The 19071-nt window shown below is 35.0% G+C and overlaps 2 protein-coding genes across 2 annotated transcripts; one reads left to right on the top strand and one right to left on the bottom strand.

Annotated features, from left to right (window-relative positions):
* The first annotated feature begins 1972 nt into the window (after window positions 1-1972).
* On the top strand, window positions 1973-11062 carry LOC147409662 (RNA-binding CRS1 / YhbY (CRM) domain-containing protein). The gene is made up of 5 exons (XM_086431296.1): window positions 1973-2618; window positions 4228-4355; window positions 6627-6852; window positions 6930-7057; window positions 10247-11062. The coding sequence occupies exons 1-5, from the start codon at window positions 2051-2053 to the stop codon at window positions 10493-10495; spliced, it is 1299 nt and encodes a 432-aa protein (XP_086287422.1). The 5' UTR covers window positions 1973-2050; the 3' UTR covers window positions 10496-11062.
* A 2448-nt stretch (window positions 11063-13510) lies between these two features.
* Window positions 13511-18229, bottom strand: LOC147409663 (LRR receptor kinase SERK2-like). Its single transcript, XM_086431302.1, has 5 exons — window positions 17701-18229; window positions 15917-16051; window positions 15491-15832; window positions 15005-15399; window positions 13511-14083 (listed from the first exon to the last, which is right to left on the bottom strand). The coding sequence occupies exons 1-5, from the start codon at window positions 18017-18019 to the stop codon at window positions 13763-13765; spliced, it is 1512 nt and encodes a 503-aa protein (XP_086287428.1). The 5' UTR covers window positions 18020-18229; the 3' UTR covers window positions 13511-13762.
* Between the last annotated feature and the right edge of the window lie 842 nt (window positions 18230-19071).

A 19071-nucleotide genomic window follows, 5' to 3' on the forward strand; every position in this document is an offset into this window, starting at 1 on the left:
ATATTTGATACCTTCAACAAAACCTCTATATCGACAAATAATTGCTCTTGAAGACATCTTTGATGTAAATTGTTAGAAAATCAAAATAATGAAAATTATGAGAGAATCAAAATAGTGAGAATTGTGAAAGAATACGAGTGTGAGATATGTATATATACACATAATCTAACGGTTAAATAATGGTCGGATGGTTGGGGGAGGATAGAGAAATTTTGGCCCTTTAAGAGTCGAAATTTTATCTCTCTTTAATTTAAATTTGAATTTAATATTATTTTGAATTTAATATTTGAATTTAAATCAAATAAACACATGGAGGAGAGAGAAAATTTCGGCCTTTAAAGGGTCGAAATTCTCTCTCTCTTTAATTTTTTTAATATAAATAATCGACGAGAAATTGTTTGACCTTTTAAGGGTTGAAAGAGGTTCCCATTTCACATTTCCATACTTTTGGATTTTTTTTAGTAAAAAATATTTTTTTGATTTTTTTAATAATTTCTCCAAAAAATTATAAGTGCTTAAAATGCATCCATAAAAAAAAAAAAGGAAACTTCAACACATTCAATGTAATAATACTAATTTATATTTTAAATAAAGTTAACATTGAGAATGTACTTGAAAGAAAATCATAGATTGCATGTAATAAAGTTTTTCAAAATAAAATATTTTAATGGATAAATAGAATGAAACTTTACTTTACTTGGATGAAAATTAATATATATATATATGGGAAATGTTCAACACCCTACACTTTAACAAACGTGTTTTGTCCTACATGGGTTAGAAGTTTTGGAATGGGCTGATTTTTGGTGAGGATGATCTCTATGATTAGATGATCATTCTCACCAAAAATCAGCCCCTTCCAAATTTTTTAGCCATATGCTTACAAGTTGAAAAATCGTAGACCGTCCATTTTTTGTAAACCATTTTTTATGGGGATAGAAGTTTTGGAATGAGCTGATTTTTGGTGAGGATGATCTCCTCACCATAGAGATCATCCTCACAAAAAATCAGCCCATTCCAAAACTTCTAACCCATGTAGGACAAACACACGTTTGTTAAAGTGTAGGGTAAAGCTTAGGGTGGGGAACGGGACCCTATATATATATATTTCTCATTACCTTTAATTATTTCCCTAAAAGTTTGGAAATGAAGATAAATTGGTAGTAAAGGAATTGAAAATCACAAAGGATTTTTCTTTTCATATTTGAAAAAAGAAGAAAGAATGAGATAATACAATGAACAGAGGTGGAAAAGAAGATGAGGAAGTTTATATAAGAAAATATTTTTTTTTTTTACTTTTGAGCTTAGGCCGTACAATCACTAGCTACTTGTTCACATGTCAATTGATCATTCACATGTCAACAAATTTCAAGGGTATTTTGGTTACATAAAAGAAATATATTTTCTTTTTTGTAAAACAATCAAACTTGTAATTCCACTGTGTAAAATAACGAAAATTTTAGTAATTATATGTCAATTTACTCAAAAAAAAAAAAAAAAAAAAGAAGGAATAAAAGATAAAATTGTTATTATATTCAGTATTTTTCATGAATTTACCACTTTAATCAATTGGTCCCTTATTTAGAGAATTGTAAGAGTTTTTGAACAAATTCAGAAAATTTTATGACGATGGTCATAACTCATACATACCTATTTGGATAAGTTCCAATTCCTCGATCCCACGAGCTAGAAGTGCTTCCTTGATTTTCATTCATATTTTCTTCATGCTTAAAATGCAACAAATTATCTCAAAATGCCCTAACATGATTTCAAAACTCGTCCAGGATCGAAACGTATTACCCAAGTCATCTCGATATCAGGCATGAACGAGACGGACGCGCAAGTCAATGTATGGGATGAGATTTAAAACCCCACGTTCATTTTTTTTTATTGTTGAACGAGTCCACTCAAACATATCAGAAAACGCGTCCGAGACGACTCGATCTCGTTTAAAAGCGAACCATTCTAAAACCCCATTGTAACTCTTTTAACAGAAACCAGAGAGCGGGAGCACAGTAGAGGCGGAGAAACACCACACTTTCATTTCCTCATGTTTGTCCACAATCGAATTTCCCGCCAAAAAACCAACTTCTCATTCTTCACTCTCATATCTAAACGTCTCTTCTCTTCATCAATCCCTCCTTCCTCAAAGCTCAAAGATTACTCCTTCAAACCTCCCACCTCTCTTACTCCCCGAAATTCTAACCCTAACCCTAGCTTCGAAGACAACAATAGGATCAACAAGAAGAAACAAAAACCCTTGTACAAGCCACCATCTTCGCTCGATCGTACAGGCTTGAAGACTCTGCACTCTGATCTTGCGTTCGATTTCCGGTTCAGTTACACTGAGAACAGCCCGGCGGTTAGGCCGATTGGTTTGCGCGAGCCGAAGTACTCGCCATTTGGACCTGGTCGACTCGACCGGAAGTGGACTGGTGTGTGTGCGCCAGCTGTTGATCCGACTGTGAAGTCGGTTGATGGAAATGAGGAGTCGAAGTTGGAGGAGAAGAGATTGAGATTAAGAGAGAAGATTCTTGGGGAGCCGCTCACCAATGCAGAGAGGAAGATTTTGGTGGATAGAGCCCAGAGAAATAAAACCAAAAGACAAGTTAATTTGGGTATTTTTTTTTTGGGGAGATGTTTGGCTTTTAGTTTTGATTAATAATTATTTATTTGGTGATTTTTAATTTTTTTTTAGGCATTTGGGTTTGGTTAATTGTTTATTTGGTACATTTTGACTGATAGAATTAAATGAGAGATGCAATTTGAATTTTTCATCAACCTCTCTTACAAATCTGAAGAACAAAATGCTGAGGTTTAAGCTGTATTTGAATGCTCAACCTCATGGTTGCTGTCCAACATGACCAATTTCGAGTTGTGAGCTCCAACCCAATATGTGCTTTAATTTATGACAGTTTATGTTAGGTTGCGAGTTTGATCTCAGTTTAGTAACACAAAGAAAAATCGGAGCAGTTTTGAAACTCGAAGGGTAGTGCTTTGGCATTTGGAACTGTAAGAGTCATAATATGTCTCTGACAATGATAATGATTTGAGACAAATAATCTATCTATAGTTTTTTTTTTTTTGCTCAGTAATGTAGCTGCAGTTATTCTAATCGTGGATGCTTATATGCCACAAAAATTACCAAGAAAGTTTGTTTATTTTTGAGATTCAGATGCTAGGGTTTAGATAAACATGCCAATAGAATATTATTATTATGTTAACGATGTTGGCTGGATGAATTTCAAACCTGTTTTTTACGGTATGAAATAAATCAAAGTTTCGTTGGGAGATTAAGAAGTCAATGGGAACTTGACCCTCGAATTAGATAAGATAAAGAGGGGTTTCAAGGTCCCGTTTGAAAATAAAAATGGAAGACTAGATGCTTGAATGGTTAGTGGGGGGATGGAAGCGAAATACTGCCTCAAAGAGGAAGTCGTTAAAGAGTAGATGCATTACTTATAGTCACAAAGTGCTCGTGTTGTTTTATCTATTTTGTGATACCTAAGAGGGGGAAGGCCCAAATCAAGTTGGTGAAAACCCATCATTCTTGCATCTGATATACACATGGAACACATTCAGGGCAGTTGAAACTCATCATTTGATCGGATGGTGGTCACTAAGGAATTCTATTGGATAGAAAAAATTTACCTCATTGATTAAAAGTAATACTCTCTTTGTTGTCCTTATGGATCATTTGACATATGTTATTAAAGCATTTCAAGGATGCAGTTTCTTTAAGGCAGGATATTTTGTGAGATATTCTTGGATTGCTTTTCTATTGGTGCAAGCATTGTCCCGAGTTCAAAGATGTATTTTTTGAAGTCTTTGTGTTTAGATGGGATTCATTGTGCGAGGGTTAGGAGCTTTTGTTGTTTCTTTTTGTTGGTCACCTCAACCAACTATTGTACATTCTTTTTTCTTGCAATAAAATTATACTTATAAAAAAAAAAAAAGCATTAGAAATGATATGGTATATTGGATGGGTCAGATAGTCCGATTGAACTGAGTTCACCAATATTTTTGTTCCATGAATTCTCCAAATTGCCTTGTTTCAATTATTGGGTTTTGACTACATGTTTATTAGAAATACAAGGATATCTATTTCAAACTGTATTTAACGAATCTTTTCTACGAGAGATCATCATATTTTTCTAGGAATTGCTTCGTTTTTGTCTCTTTACCTTATTTTATCATTTTATTACTTTATTGACGAGTATTTTACAGGGAGAGACGGTCTTACTCACAACATGCTGAATGATATTCATAATAACTGGAAGCACGCCGAGGTTGTTAGGATAAAGTGTTTAGGTGTTCCGACCGTTGACATGAAAAATGTATGCACACAGCTTGAGGTATTTTCCTTCTGATTTAAAAAATCCTTCCCTATCATTTTAAACAAGGATCCATGCTATGTACTATTAAACCTTATTATCTTCTTTCCATTAAACTAGTAATTATTACTTTGGTGAAATATAATCAATCAAACCCATTGAGCTATTCATGAAACTGTGGACACTGTAGTAAATATTATACCTGTTAGCAAGAACAATAAACCTTTCATAAGAAAGTGTAACATGAGCACAATATTCACCCTCGTGATGTTGGTCCCAAACATTTAATCCATTTTTATATCAAACATTTATACATTTTCATATAACCTCAAAGCCTGAACTACTGTAATATTATGTCAAATCAATTTCTATATGCAACTTTCTGATTGATTTTCTCTTGGGGATGAGGCAATAAGTTCATTGCTTTTGTTTCTTTTTCTTATTAAAGATGTAGTAAACCAAAGAAAAGCTTAAAGTTTCAAATATATAGAAATTAATACAAAATAAAATTAAAACAATGAACATTTTATAAATTATGGGATGTTAGTAAGTAATTATGGTAATAAATAATGATTGTTTTGGGTTAATAATGGAGTTAGTCAACCAAATCCCCTGTAACCAAGGAAGAATCATTTAGTCTTTGGCGAAGTGTCATTTCTTCTAAATATGATTGCAAGCACTATGTTTGGAATATCGGGCAGCATTTTTGTTCCTATGACTATTGGGTCATGTGGAGGGTATCCCATAAATTAGGTTGGAGTTTAATATGAGCATTTGTTTCAATGTGGGCTATGGGATGGGGTTAGATTATGAGAGATTGGTGATGTGGTCTCTTTTTTCTTACAGATGGTTTCCCTTCCTTTTTGTCTCTCATCTAGGAAGGTAACCCTGACAAACTGTTCATAATATATGGGATGGGAACAATTTCTTTTATGATTTTGGTTTTAAGACAATTTCTTTTGATACTTATAAAAAAAAAAAAAAAAAAAAAATTGGGGAGCATTTTTGTTCCTATGACTGTGTTGCGTTATGTGGAGGGTATCCCATAAATTAGGTTGGAGTTTATATGGGCATTTGTTTCAATATGAGCAATGGGACAGGGTTAGATTATTGGAAGATAAGTGGTGTGGTCTCTTTTACTTGCAGATGGTTGCCCTTCCTTTTTCTCTCTCGTCTAGGGAAGGCACCTCGACAAAGCGTTCATGATATGTGATGAGGGGACAATTTCTTTTAGGATTTTGGTTTTAGGAGAATTTTAAATAATTGGGAGACTGACTTGATAGCTGCTTTGTTTTCTACTTCTCTTGCCTCAACGAGGTCCAAGTCTCCTCCTTGATTGAAGACAAGTTTATGGATCGGAAACTAGAAGGTTCTATTATGAGAAGCTCCTTTTATTGTTCTCTATGTCCTTAATCTATTGTTGTTTTTCATACCTCCTGTTTGTGGGACAAGATTCCTCCAATATTTTTCTTTTTGGCTTGAACATCGACGTTGGATAAGATCCTTTTGGTGGATCATTCAATTTCCGATAATTGGAACATCATGGATTTGTGCTTCTTGTTAGAGGACATTAAGCTGTTTACCATCAATGAATTTGTGATTTGCTTTGCTTTGATAAAAGAAATAGCAAGTTTAGTCTTTCTAGTTTGTCTTGTTTCTTATTGTACTCCCGTTGGGGATCACCTTGACTCCCTGCAATTAATAAAATTCTTTTTATTTATCAAAAAAAGAAAAAAAAAAAAAAGGAAAAGTATGCTCGGAAATGGTGCTGGTTTAGGGGTCACTTCCTGGGTAATTTGGAAGGGAACTGTTTGTCTTGTTTAATATGCTCAGTAATAGCCATAGCCCCCTCTATATCGTGGTTGTCTTGTACAATTGTTTATTTTACCGCATTGGAAGGCGTGTTGTCAAAATTACATTGTTTTACATAATGGGATTTTTTTTGTGTTACTTTTCATTCTAAGAGAATTAAATTCTGTGGGTGCCAGCTACCATATTTGGTGAAAGTGTTGATACCATAGATGTGGGTTCAAAGCCCGTCCTTACCCAAGTTACCAATCTCATTGGAAAAAAGGCCTACTCGGTGGCAACAGAAAAAATTAGGGCTTGGGCCTATAGCTCAGTTGGTTGACATATTACAATGCAACTTTGTGGCCTTGGGTTCAAGATCGGCTTACCTACTAAAACATTTTTTTTTATTTTTTATATTTAAAAATTGGTTTAAATTCTACTTTAAGTCTCCACAGTATCTTTTAGGAACTATTTGATAAAAATTGTACGTGTATCTTCCAGGATAAAACTGGTGGTAAGATCATCCATAGACATGGTGGTCTTATTGTGATGTACAGAGGCAGGCACTATAATCCCAAGAAGAGGCCTGTGATTCCGATAATGCTGTGGAAACCCCATGAGCCGATTTATCCAAGGTTGATCAAAACTACAATTTTTGGCCTAACAATTGAGGAAACGAAGGAAATGAGGAAAAGGGGTCTAGCAGTTCCTGTTTTAACAAAACTAGGTAATTTTTCAGACACCTGCAGAGTTTCCAACACTTCCACCACTTTGTATGGCATCTGACTTAAATGGTGACTGCAGCAAAGAATGGTTTTTATGGTAGTCTTGTACCTATGGTCCGAGATGCCTTTCTCATTGAGGAGCTGGTTCGTATTGATGCCAAGGGCCTTGAGAGGAGTGACTACAAGAAAATAGGCTGCAAACTCAGAGTAAGAACTTGATTTATAAATATTTCTTTCTAATTTTCATTAGAAATTTATTTATTTATTGGATATTCTTATTAGTCACTTCCTATCATGTTGTTTTGATGCTGGAAGGATTCTTTCAAATGAATCTGTGTTCTTGCGTGCCTGATAGGTTTACCTGTTCATTAGGGAGTTGAAAACGCGTTCTATTAAGAAGAGATTGTATTAGTTTATTAACTTGTTTGATTGGTTGATGGACATCTTTTTTGGATGCAGCTTGATCAACACGAGGTTTTATCTAATCTGAAGTTATAGTACTGGGGATGAAAGAAAGAAAAATTAGAAAAATAACCCCTTTTCTTTTCCTGCAGTACACTGAACTCCTCTAATATGCAGTTATGATAAAATATTTTTACCCTTTGCACACAATTTACTACTTAATTAATACACCGTATTTTCCTTTGTAAAAAAATCATTAATAGCTGTGATTGTTGTTATTATTATTTTTTTTCAAAGCAGTAAGTATTATTTATTAGCCTTTTATTTTTAGTAGTTCTAGAATCTGATTAATACTAGAAATGACATTCTGAAGCACGATATTAGAACACATAACACAGATATAGGGGCGCCATTCGTTGGTTGCCACCTAGGAAATTTTCTAGGTCAAAATCAAAGCAATCAAATTATGACAATAATTCATCGTGTCTTTTCTTGAACTGTTTCCTAGATATTTCTTGATCATTCAAAAAGGAGAAAAAGTTTAGTTGTGATTATCAAGTCATGTTTATTTTGACTTGGAGAGCTATTTTATGGGATCTCTTAATAATGGATCCAAGACCCGAGCTTGTGCTCCATGTCTCTAAATATTGAGCTCAAGGATGGTGATTTTCTTGGACTTCATATGTAGCCTTAGTCTTAATGCTACAAGTGCTAACATTATGACATTGTAGCATTTCAACTCAATGGGCTAGTCTTGAAACCCTCTAATCCCGCATCAATCCTGGCCATCTTCCTCTCTAGATTTCGTTTTGTTCAATTCTGGTTGTAGTTGAATAAGTATCCCGGTCTTTCATATTAAGGGGTGCGCCTCTTACACATTATATCTAGAGGTGGCTAGAGTCCTCTTTACTGTAGGTTGTAGCTGCATTTGTGTTTTTCTGATACATGTATATTTTGCTTCTTGAGAATTTCAGGTTAATGGCCTGTTAGCCATTTACCATGTAACAAGGACACTGTCTGCACTTTCAGGATTTATGTTGTGTTGGACATGTATCAAACAGGGAGGTGCCCCAATACTCTTGAAAGAGCATTGGTATAATCCATCCTCATAGACTAATTTTTTGAAGACTACCATGATTTGATATTAGAAATCTACTTTTTTAAAGTTATGATGTATATAAATGTTTTCTTTTACTTTTTATATATTCCTTTTATTGTTTTATTTTAAGAACTTATGAGTTGAAGACATATAATTGTATTATATTGCATGTCCATGAACATTGTGGCGTTTCATGCTTCTCAAAGGCATTGTGCCAGGCAACTCATAGACCTCTAGGACATTCATACCAAATCATATCAGAAGGGTTTGCAATCATTGTGGAAATTCCATTCTCGCTGTGATAGTGTCCGTGTTTTTGTCACATAGGCCATTAGGTTTATCTATTTGTCTCGGGTTTCCTATGCTGACTCATTCATTATGTTGTCAATGATGTTTTCTTTTTCTTATCTATAAAATTATCATGTCTTGTATCTGGACTAATCACCATATTCTACTCTATTATCTTATATGTTGTACAAGTCTTAGATAAGTAACTTTACAATAATGTATTAGCAATGTAACAAACATACAAACTTAGGAAGGAGAGTTCCCAATGTACAAAGGTGGTTATATACACCACTTGTAGTAAGAAAGCTATAATGTCCAAGTATCCTCTTTAGCATAAAAAAAAAGGCCCACAAACTATTCACCTCCCTTAAAAGTATGGGAGCAATATATTCCAGCCTCTTGCTAGCTCTCTAAGGTGGCCAATTCCATTCTGAAGTCTGCAAAAGTCTCATCTCTCACTTCTGCTCATTGGACAGAATTCATAATGACTTGCTTCCATCTCCAAAGGACCCTCAAAAATTATTCCCAAGAATGTTCAGGGGAAATCTACAATTTCCCCTGAAACCATTATGCTTGGCTTGCCAAGAGAATAGCCATTAAAATTAGGTTTAATATACCCTTTATTCGGATTCCTTCACAGACACTTCAGAAGCCACCTTTTGCACGATGTTATGAATAATGTTCTCCCGATTGCTTAGGATATCTGGAATTCTGACATCTTGAAATTGCTCAAGAATAAAAGCCTAGTCTATCGGCAATTTGCAAATATTAAGCCATTGGAAGGGGACTAACTCTCAAAACAATCAGTACAGCGGAAGAAGCTTCTCCTCCTGTACCTTAGGTTTTAGGAAGTATGGCTGATCATGAGGCAAGTATTCCCCTCATGGATCATCTTTCCTTCACTTGTTCAACAAAGTGCACCCAACATAATTCTCGATATTTTGTTTGTAGAAGGTTGAAGAATAAAATGCCCCCGCCCTTAAGGAAAGTTGTGCATGATTTCTCCCAGATGGCCTTGCATTGTTTATAGCATGATGAAATGTTGTTTGACAACTAATTTGATTTAGAACACAACATTTTACTTAAGAGAATATTCTTTTGGTAGTTGCTCTTTTACATATATGTTATGAGGTACATGTGGTCTTCTATGATTCAGCTATTGGTCACGAGTTCTTGTTACTCAGTTCCTTTTACTAGGGCTGTCAATGGATTGGATCAGACCCGGAATCCAGTCTATTCCGATCCAATAACTTCAGGTCTGGATCTATGATTTAGATTCCGACAACGACCTAATCCGATAAGATGCTAGAAATTATATTATATATTTATTTAAATATATGAAGTTTATTTTGATTTTGTACATCAAATTGGGTTTGTTCCGATCCGATTGTTATTGGATTGGGTTTGAATCTTACCCCGATCCGTTAAGAGACTGATCAGATACTTATTGGATCAGTCCTGGGGATCGGATCCTTATTGGATTGGTACCACATCGACCTCAATCTGATCCAAAGCCTGATCCATCAACAGCCCTACTTTTTACATAACTTTAAGATGGAAGAGCATGAGACATTGCATGTGCTCATAATATTTTTTTGATAATGCAGGATTTGGTTCCGTGCATCCTTGTGACATTTGATAAAGAGCAGATTGTAGTATGGAGGGGAAAAAATTACGTCCCTAGAGAGCTTGGACCATTCATAGATGATGATAAGTCATTTGATCATCTAACTAATGGGTCAGATTGTGGCGTGGAAGGACGTGATCTCTCTGGTAATAGCATCGGTCAGTGGGTCTCTGACTCTGATGAGGAATTGCTTGCTTCTGACAGCAGATTACTAGCACCCACTAGATGAGAAGTCCATTGGCTTGGATACTCGTGTTATTGTGTGTTGTACAGGAGAAACGTATTGGTCTTTGTGGTTAAAATGGATAGGGAAGCAACTCTGATGATGTATCTTTCCTCGGGATTGGAGTTTGCAGCTCAATGAGACTTAGCTCAAGGTTTCTTTCACTGTGAAGTCACTTCTAGGCTTCTAGCCTCTGCTGAACAAAATGGCCGGGACCATATGTTCAATACGAGCACTGGTGTAAGGACTGATTGTAGTGAGTAGTAAATCTTCTCAAGGTACCATATTTTTTTTTAGTATCATACTTGCAGCAATTTCCTTGCCTCAAAGTCCTGTCCTGGGGATTTGTTTTAGTTTTTTTAGGCATAGCTCTCTATTCATGGGCAGATTTGATTAGCCTGGTTGCTGTAGTGCTGTATTTATCCGCACCAGTTCTGGACTTGGGCCTAAATTTAGAAAACCATTAGAAAAGGATTTGGGATTGGCCATGCACAATAACAAAAAAGAAATGTTTAATCTAGTGCAAATCTATTGCCGATCAATGAAACCTAGGACCTGTCTTGGACATGAAAATTATATGACCGCAATGGACTGAGCAGGGCATCAGCCATATGTTTATCTCTTTGTGGGCTTGGCACTAGCCCTTTAACTCCTACCTACCCACATTATTCAGAAGATATACCACATGGTACTGAAGTTTGTTACACATGGAGAAATAATTTGTAAATTGATATCCTCTTGCCTGGTGGACAAAAATTTATGTCCATGGAAAGGTTTCATTTGGATCAACTTGAGGGTTCAGTTACATTGCATTACCAGAATCTATGTTGCATATTGGAAACAGGTTGAATTTCTGGTGCTTTCTTCTCTGAAATTTGTGGCTATGTTGGACAATTGTGTACCTTTCTTTGCCAGTACACTAACCAAAATTGGTACAATGTATGATGGTTTTATTTAATTGTAGAGGTTCTTTGGATTTTTTATTTAAAAATTTGGTTTAATCTATTGATTTAGGCAGATTTGCTTCACCTCCTTTTGTTTTCTTATTTACTTGGGTTTTAATGAGATTTACACAAATGAAGGCCAAAAAAAGAGGACCCTCTTTAAGAAAACTTCAATCTTTCTAGAGTTTTGACCAATGTTTAATCAACCTTTCTTTTTCTGGACATTAGACATCCTCCTATTTCATAATGCACATTCAAGCATTATTTTTCACTTGTTTGCGACAAAAACATTTCATGTCTGACTTCGGCATGACAAAGTATCATTCATATTTGATCTTTTGCCCAATATATCTCCACTTAAGCAATCATTTAGTGGGGTCAACACCTTACACAGACCTTTCATGTGCCCGTCATACTTGCATTAGCTTGAAAGGGAGGCCACTTGTAGAGTGAACCGTTTGGTTTTTATTCCCCTCTAGCTATATTGTCACATAACTATTCTGTCTGCATTCGCTTATCCATTTAACAATCTCTTAAAATGAGAAAGAGAGACGGGCTTAACTTTTTGCTCCACTAACACCAATATACTTTTAGGGTTTTTTTTAGATGTGGTATTGCCGTTGATATCGGATTGGGACATACAACCAGCCACATCCAACAGGACTAAGGGTTACATGCACCGACCCACACAACACGTGCAACGTTTCATTCTGAGAGGCTACTCTCCAGTTCCGAACGCATGTATTTGCCTTGCATGCATTAACAATGCTCACTTGTTGTAAGGATCCCATAGTGGCTGGCTAGGTGCACCATCCTTGGCCGATAAGGTCTCCAAACCAATGTTTTCAGATGCTAAAGCACAAGGCAAGGCACTCGGGCTGGCCAACGACTTGAGGCGTAAGCCTCACATGCATGATATTTTTATATAGATAATATAATATTAAAAAAATAAAAAAATTAGGATAACCTTTGCATGTTTATAAATTTCAAATCCACTCAATCGAGGCGTAAGCCTCACATGCATGATATTTTTATATAGATAATATAATATTAAAAAAATAAAAAATTAGGATAACCTTTGCATATTTATAAATTTCAAATCCACTCAATCGAATTTTAATTTTAATCTATAGCAATAAATAATAATATAAAATATTATTACTTTATATTTTAGCAAAATAGAAATATTTTGTATTTGAATGTTTGGAAGATTCTATAATAATAACTGTTTTTATTTATTACAAAAATACAATTAAACATTATTTTTTCACTAACGTACTTCATCTACATAATATTAAATGTGATGAAAAATTATTTATAAATAAGTTTAACGCAATGATTTTCTTTGTATATATTACTATTTTGTATTCCAATTTATTTCTAAGTGTTACAATTATGTTGAGCAGCAACAAAGAAATATAACTAAAAAATTAAAATTTCTAAAATCTTAGTTAATAAAAAAGAAACAAAGAAATAAATAAACAAGAAAAGAATAAGGAGGAAGAAATGCATTATTTAAAAAAAAATTAAATAATGTGAGGCTAATGTCTTTTGGGTGCCTCATGGTTTGAGGTGTAAGCCTTAGTTGTTTTAAGGTGTCAACCTTATGCCTCAAGACGTTTTTAATGAACCTCAATCTTGAGGTGCGCCCCAGTCCCAAGGCGTGAGCCTTTAAAAACATTGCTCCAAACCGTCTGAGATCATGAAATAAGACTCCCACATTCACATAAAACCAAGATTAAGTGCATATTTTATTTTATGACCTTGTAGAATCAACCTATGGTTATTGGGTCCCAAGAGCATAGGTTTATTTTATTTTGTGACCTTGATTTTTCTTCCCCAAGACCCAAGATCTTCAATCTTCCAAAAAATACCTTATCTTGTTTGGAGGTTTGTAAGAGAGAATCCTGAGGTAGAATGGAATTAAAGTTAAAAAAATATAAAAAAATTATCCCAAAGGTTGAAGACATTAGGATGGAGGGGTTGAATACATTTTACCCTGTAGGTTGAAGAGATTATTGGGGGCTTTTTTGCTAAGTTTAAATGCAGTCATGTAGTTTGAAAACATATAGGGGTATCTCAAATATTCATCAAAACTAGAGGAATCCCTAAATTACTCTAAAATTTGAGAGAGAGCAATTTATTATTAGCCATCTCATCAATCCTTAACAGACCATTGCAAGAGATAAACATTACATATATTGGAGCTTTTTCTTGGCCGCATTTCAATGTGCTACACAAAGCTTCTTGTACTAGTAAGGCGCGCGACCAAAGAAACAAATACATAAATATGAAGATTAAGGGATAAACTTTATTTATCATGGCAATGTCATCTTGGGCCGGACAATTCATTAGCCTGGAGGTTTCCGGTGGAGTCCACAACCCATCCTAAGTACGATGGGGATTCGAGGTTGAGGTCGATCTCTTGGCAAACAACTTCTAGCTTCTCCCACTCCTCCCATTTCTCCGCCAACCCCTCACCTTCAAGCATTCTCAACACTTCTGACATCTTGGGCCGATCCTTTGGGGAGCTCTGTGTGCAGAGCAGTGCAACATGGATCAGTTGCAGCACTTCAGCCTCAACATAGTCCTTTTTCAGATCTGGATCAATCACCATTTCCAACTTCTTCTCTTTCAGAAGTCTTTTCACCTGTGACATAGTACAGATGGGTCACGTGATTTTTTTTCCTCTCTTTTTGGAGACAACATATACGGTTTTTTATTATGATGCAACTGTAACATCATTAGATCAGACCGACTTAATCATCTCAGACAGGTATAATAGAAGATAAAATTAGGGGAGAAAGAGGTGGCATAGACTAGCATAATCTTGAAATTACACCAAGAATAATAAAGAAATCACACCAAGAAACTCTATTGTTTTTTTTTTTAATGATCCACCTTACTGATTGAAGTAAGGAGATCGAGAAGATTTCCCTAGATACAAATGAAGAGATTGGATTGCAAGCATCCAAACACGAAAGATCTCATTTAAATAAGAAATCCCCAAAAACTACCTCTTTTGTGTTTATTGTCTATGTGCAAATATGAATGTATAGGAAGGGATTGAAGGCAAGACCTATTACACAAAACTTGTGGGTGCTATAAAACTAGCATAGGAAAGCTGAACAAAACTAAACCATTTTACTCGACATTAAAAGAGATTAGCTTCCAAAGACTCCGGTAACTTCTCATAGGATTAGCCCGAATACATTAATGTCGCATCCAAGCGGTGATAATCTAGTACAATAGGTACTATAAAATCACAGAGTTCCATCGCTTCTTTGTATTATTGGGTTGGTCACCTCAACCCTCCCTTATTTTAATTCAATTTCATCTTTAACGTATTAAAAAAAAGATTGAACAAGCTCTGAACCGAGAAATTCAAAACCGGTTCAGTTAATTGTGAGTAATTACTACTGAATCCTAGACACAAATCCAAAACTTATAAGACAATACTCTAAAGATGAAGGAAAGAATTATGACACAGATAGTAGATATCAGCTCAAATGATAAACTCATTAAAGAAAAATATGTAAACCAAATATTGAGGAATGAAGTACATCCATACCCAATGGAGTAACATAATATCGTTGTCGTTGGCAATCCGAGAAGAATCAATTGCTCTCTGTCCAGTTATAAGCTCTAGAAGCATGATCCCATAGCCAAAAACATCATTCTGTACCGAAGACTTTTTAGAGGAGATGTACTCAGGGGCTATATGTCCCCTTGTGCCTCGCACATCAGTGGTCACATGGGTATCCATATAGTTCATAAGCTTAGCCAACCCAAAATCCCCAACAACTGCCTCATAGTTCTCATCCAACAAAATATTTGCAGCTTTCACATCACGATGAATAATCTTCGGATTGCAATGATCATGCATATAAGAAAGACCTCTAGCAGATCCCAACGCAATACGCCTCCGAGTTGGCCAATTAAGTGGGGGTTCCAATGGTTGACGTTCTACAAAAATAAATTGATGTAACAAAAGTAAGCAACAAAATTAAATGACTCTGTATAAAAAAAAGAACATAGAAATGCTACTGAGTAGTACCTCTCAAACGTGATGCAACACTTCCATTAGCCATATAGGGGTATACAAGCAACCGTTCTGTTTGGGTCATGCAAAAACCATGTAAACGAAGTAGGTTCGGATGGTCAGCCATGCCAATCATATTTACTTCTGCCTGAAACTGCAGCTCCGCACCCGGTGTATGCTCATTTATTAGTCGTTTTACTGCAACTAATGAACCATTGGCTAGACATCCCTTGTATACGTTACCAAATCCACCTTTACCCAGAATGTTTGTGTTGCTAAAACTATCAGTTGCATTTTGTAGTTCTTGTAGAGAAAACCTTTTAAGCTGGACTAAATGAACTTGGGGATCCCCTTTGACTGTAAGGAGATGTAAACAATTCATAATGCATACCATACCATACCATACATAGCGTTTAAAACACCATTTGATAAAAAACTAACCTGGTAAACTGACGGAATGCCCTTGTCGTTTCCATCGACGCCACAATATAAACCCAGTTGCAGAGGCAGCAATCAATAAAGCAACACAACCAACCACTACCCCGGCAATGGCTCCAGTGCTAAAGGCACTACTTCCTTAAATTTTAAAAAAGCTATCTCAATTGAGTAGCAATCAACACAATAATATCTAATCCCATGAATTCTTTCAACTTTTGAGATTATCCAAAACCCAAAATATATGTTAATGTCACCCATTTGAGCTCTCTTGGAACCACTCATGAAATGTACCAAAAAGAGTTAAGGGCAAGTAATTGGAGATATGCAGCAAACAGATATTTGCACATCCCTAAGAAAAACAAATGCAACTACCAAGTCTCTGGTTGGCTCATGTACCGAATGCCCATGCAAGTATGATTCATAGGAAATTAGACCAGAGGACAAATACAAGTGAGAAAGCCCAATAGTACAAATATCAGCTTAAACTTATTAGGTATATATTTATAGTTGGCTCAATTTCAACCTAAGATTCCGTTTCTTCAACATTAAAACATCAAATTTAAGATAGAAATTTTCAGAAGTAGAAGATAATGGGTTTTGTGCAGAAAATCAAGGGTTTTCTACAGGCAAGGGTGGAGCCAGGATTTTCTTGTAGGGGAGGCAAAGCTAAGGTTGAAAACTTTGAAGATGATTGGTTTTGAGGAGAAAATTTAAAGGTTATTAATTAGAAGTTGAAGAAGCATTTAGATCAATATTCATTAGTATATGAGATAAAACCTAAGCCAAGGAGCAGTATCATCAAACCTAAAGAATAAGATAGGATTTTTGAAGCGGAAGATAATGAAATTTTTTTAATAAAAATTCTAGTGTTTTCAATAAGGGATTAAACGAGTTTTGAAAGATGAATTGAAAGTGATGAAAAATAAATTAAAATTAATTTACTGTAAAGATTGAAGAACTTGAAGATGATTGGTTCTAGGAAGAAAAATGAAGAATTCTTGTTTGGTTGAAATAAGGGTATTGAGGTTATTTTTTGTTTGCCTAGAAAAGAAGATAAAGGACAATAAGGGCTGTCACCAATTTGTGAAAACAAGGGTAACTCATATGTTTGCCAAAATTTGTAGAGGGGGTCTCTAGATCATCTTAAAAAAATTGAGGGAGCGGTAAATCAGAAATCAAACGGGGATGACTTCAATTTTAAAACATCAAGTGATATCTCAAATAATCAACAAACCTAAAGGACTTTTTAAATCAACCAATAAAGTTGAAAAGTTTAAAAACAACATAAAGTAGAGGTTCAAGAACTTGAACTTGAAAATTTGTAGAGGGAGCAACATTTTTTTCTTTCTTATCTAATAAATACAAGCATCATTATCATCTGACGGTAATTTTGGTGTAAAAAGATTTTTTTTAAGGGCATTTTTGATACAAAACAAAATTTCCCAAGTGTATTTAGCGTGCGTTATTAAAATTTGGGACAAAAAAAAAAAAAAAGGGGTGAAGAGGGATTCTAAGAAACACGTGTAAGGATGTTATTTGATTGAGAATTCTTAGATGGTTATTACAAATGCCCAAATAGCGTATTTATAGGCATTACAAGAATAATCTAGAAAGTCTTTAATTATCATATTCTAGAAGATTGTAAGAATAATCTAGAAAGTCTTAACTATCCTAATCTAAAAGTTTATAAGAATAATCTAGAAAGTCCCAACTATCCTAATCTAGAATATTACAAGAATAATAAATAATAATCAAGAATAATCCGGAGATATCCTATTAACACAGACCTTTCTTGCAAATGCCAACATTAGATTCGATGCCGCAGTTGTTGGGGAGTTGGAGGAGTTGTGTGACATTAATGCCAAGAAATTGTACTAAGCCAGGGTTGTTGTAGAGTTTGCAGAAGCATTCAAACTGTTTCTGTACCGTTTCTCGCAGAGGCTGGCAGCATGACTCGGGTGGTTTTGTTAAGTTTAGGTAACTCACGCAAGGCGTCAGGTTCGACTCGCAGTATGTCATTTCTGCTCTTGTTTCCACCACTACCGTCACCACCACCACCACCACCACCACAACCATTAATGTCAAGTTCTTGCAACAACAACCCATCTCTCTCTCTCTCCTCTTGTGACTCTGTGACTTCAATTTTTATTATAGATTTGAAGTCTTCTACGTACATTTTCTTTTCCCTTGAGGACTGAGGACTAAGGACTAAGGTTCAAGACTTGAGAAGTCTTTTAGGATTTACTAAGAAACTTCCTTCTCCGTCTCCGAAGTCCAAACCTTACTTTTTTAGGATTTACGAAGAAACTTCCTTCTCCATCTCCGAAGTCCAAACCTTACTCTTTAAGGAAACTACTCGCAATCTTATCGGAGGATTGCGTACGTTTTTTTCAGCAGCCTGTCTATTTTATTTTCTTTTATAATCCTTGTACTTTTTCTTAATTAAATCCAATTTCTTTGTTTTCAATATTAAAATAACGAAACACTTATCTTACTAACATGGTAAAATGGGATTTGATGATAATTCAAACATACTGTTTTTTTTAAAAAGTATGTTTGGATTGAGGGGAGAGTGCAATTTTCTCTTCCCTTCTCCTGTTTATATTGTTAAGTGGGGAGAGAAGGGAAGAAAAGGGAAGGGAAGAGAAGGGAAAATGTCAAATTTGATTATTTTCAAAAGTGAAGAAACGAGAAAGGAAAAGAAGAGAATGAAGTTTTACATTCAAAATTTATTTTCATTATTTTCAAAATTTTTAAAAATAGATAATATTGTTTGGCCAATTATTACTATTTACATTCCAAGTAAACAAACATCCGATAGTCATTAGATAGGCTTGTAGATACCCTAATTTGAACGGCCTCCACTCAAAAAAACCTAAAAAATCAGATTTTCTAATAAAATTCACATGACATGCATCAATTGGATACTTGCATTGATGCAAATTTCTTTTCGTCGTGGTTGTTCAATGACTAAACTCCAAAAGCTCTAGTAAAAAATGGGCACAGTATACACCCAAAATACATTAGCACCTAAGCACATTAGAAAACACCATTTAGAATGCACAATTGGCCAAAATCAAAATGAACTCATTTAAGTTTAAAAAAGAAATAATAATTTAGATTCCCGAAAAATAATTATTAAGCTAATTTAATTTTGT

This window comes from Akebia trifoliata, chromosome 2 (genome assembly GCF_017979445.1).
Source record: "Akebia trifoliata isolate Shusen 1 chromosome 2, ASM1797944v1, whole genome shotgun sequence".
Lineage (NCBI taxonomy): Eukaryota > Viridiplantae > Streptophyta > Magnoliopsida > Ranunculales > Lardizabalaceae > Akebia > Akebia trifoliata.

Excerpts from the sequence above, each read along its gene's own strand:
- LOC147409662 (XM_086431296.1), top strand. The coding sequence starts at position 2,051 with ATGTTTGTCCACAATCGAATTTCCCGCCAAAAAACCAACTTCTCATTC. Across the intron at positions 2,619-4,227 it reads CAAAAGACAAGTTAATTTGG|GGAGAGACGGTCTTACTCAC; the intron begins GTATTTTTTTTT and ends AGTATTTTACAG. Across the intron at positions 7,058-10,246 it reads AAATAGGCTGCAAACTCAGA|GATTTGGTTCCGTGCATCCT; the intron begins GTAAGAACTTGA and ends TTGATAATGCAG.
- LOC147409663 (XM_086431302.1), bottom strand. The coding sequence starts at position 18,019 with ATGGGTTGTTGTTGCAAGAACTTGACATTAATGGTTGTGGTGGTGGTG. Across the intron at positions 16,052-17,700 it reads TGTTGGCATTTGCAAGAAAG|GAAGTAGTGCCTTTAGCACT; the intron begins GTCTGTGTTAAT and ends TTAAAATTTAAG. Across the intron at positions 14,084-15,004 it reads ATATTATGTTACTCCATTGG|GTGAAAAGACTTCTGAAAGA; the intron begins GTATGGATGTAC and ends ACTATGTCACAG.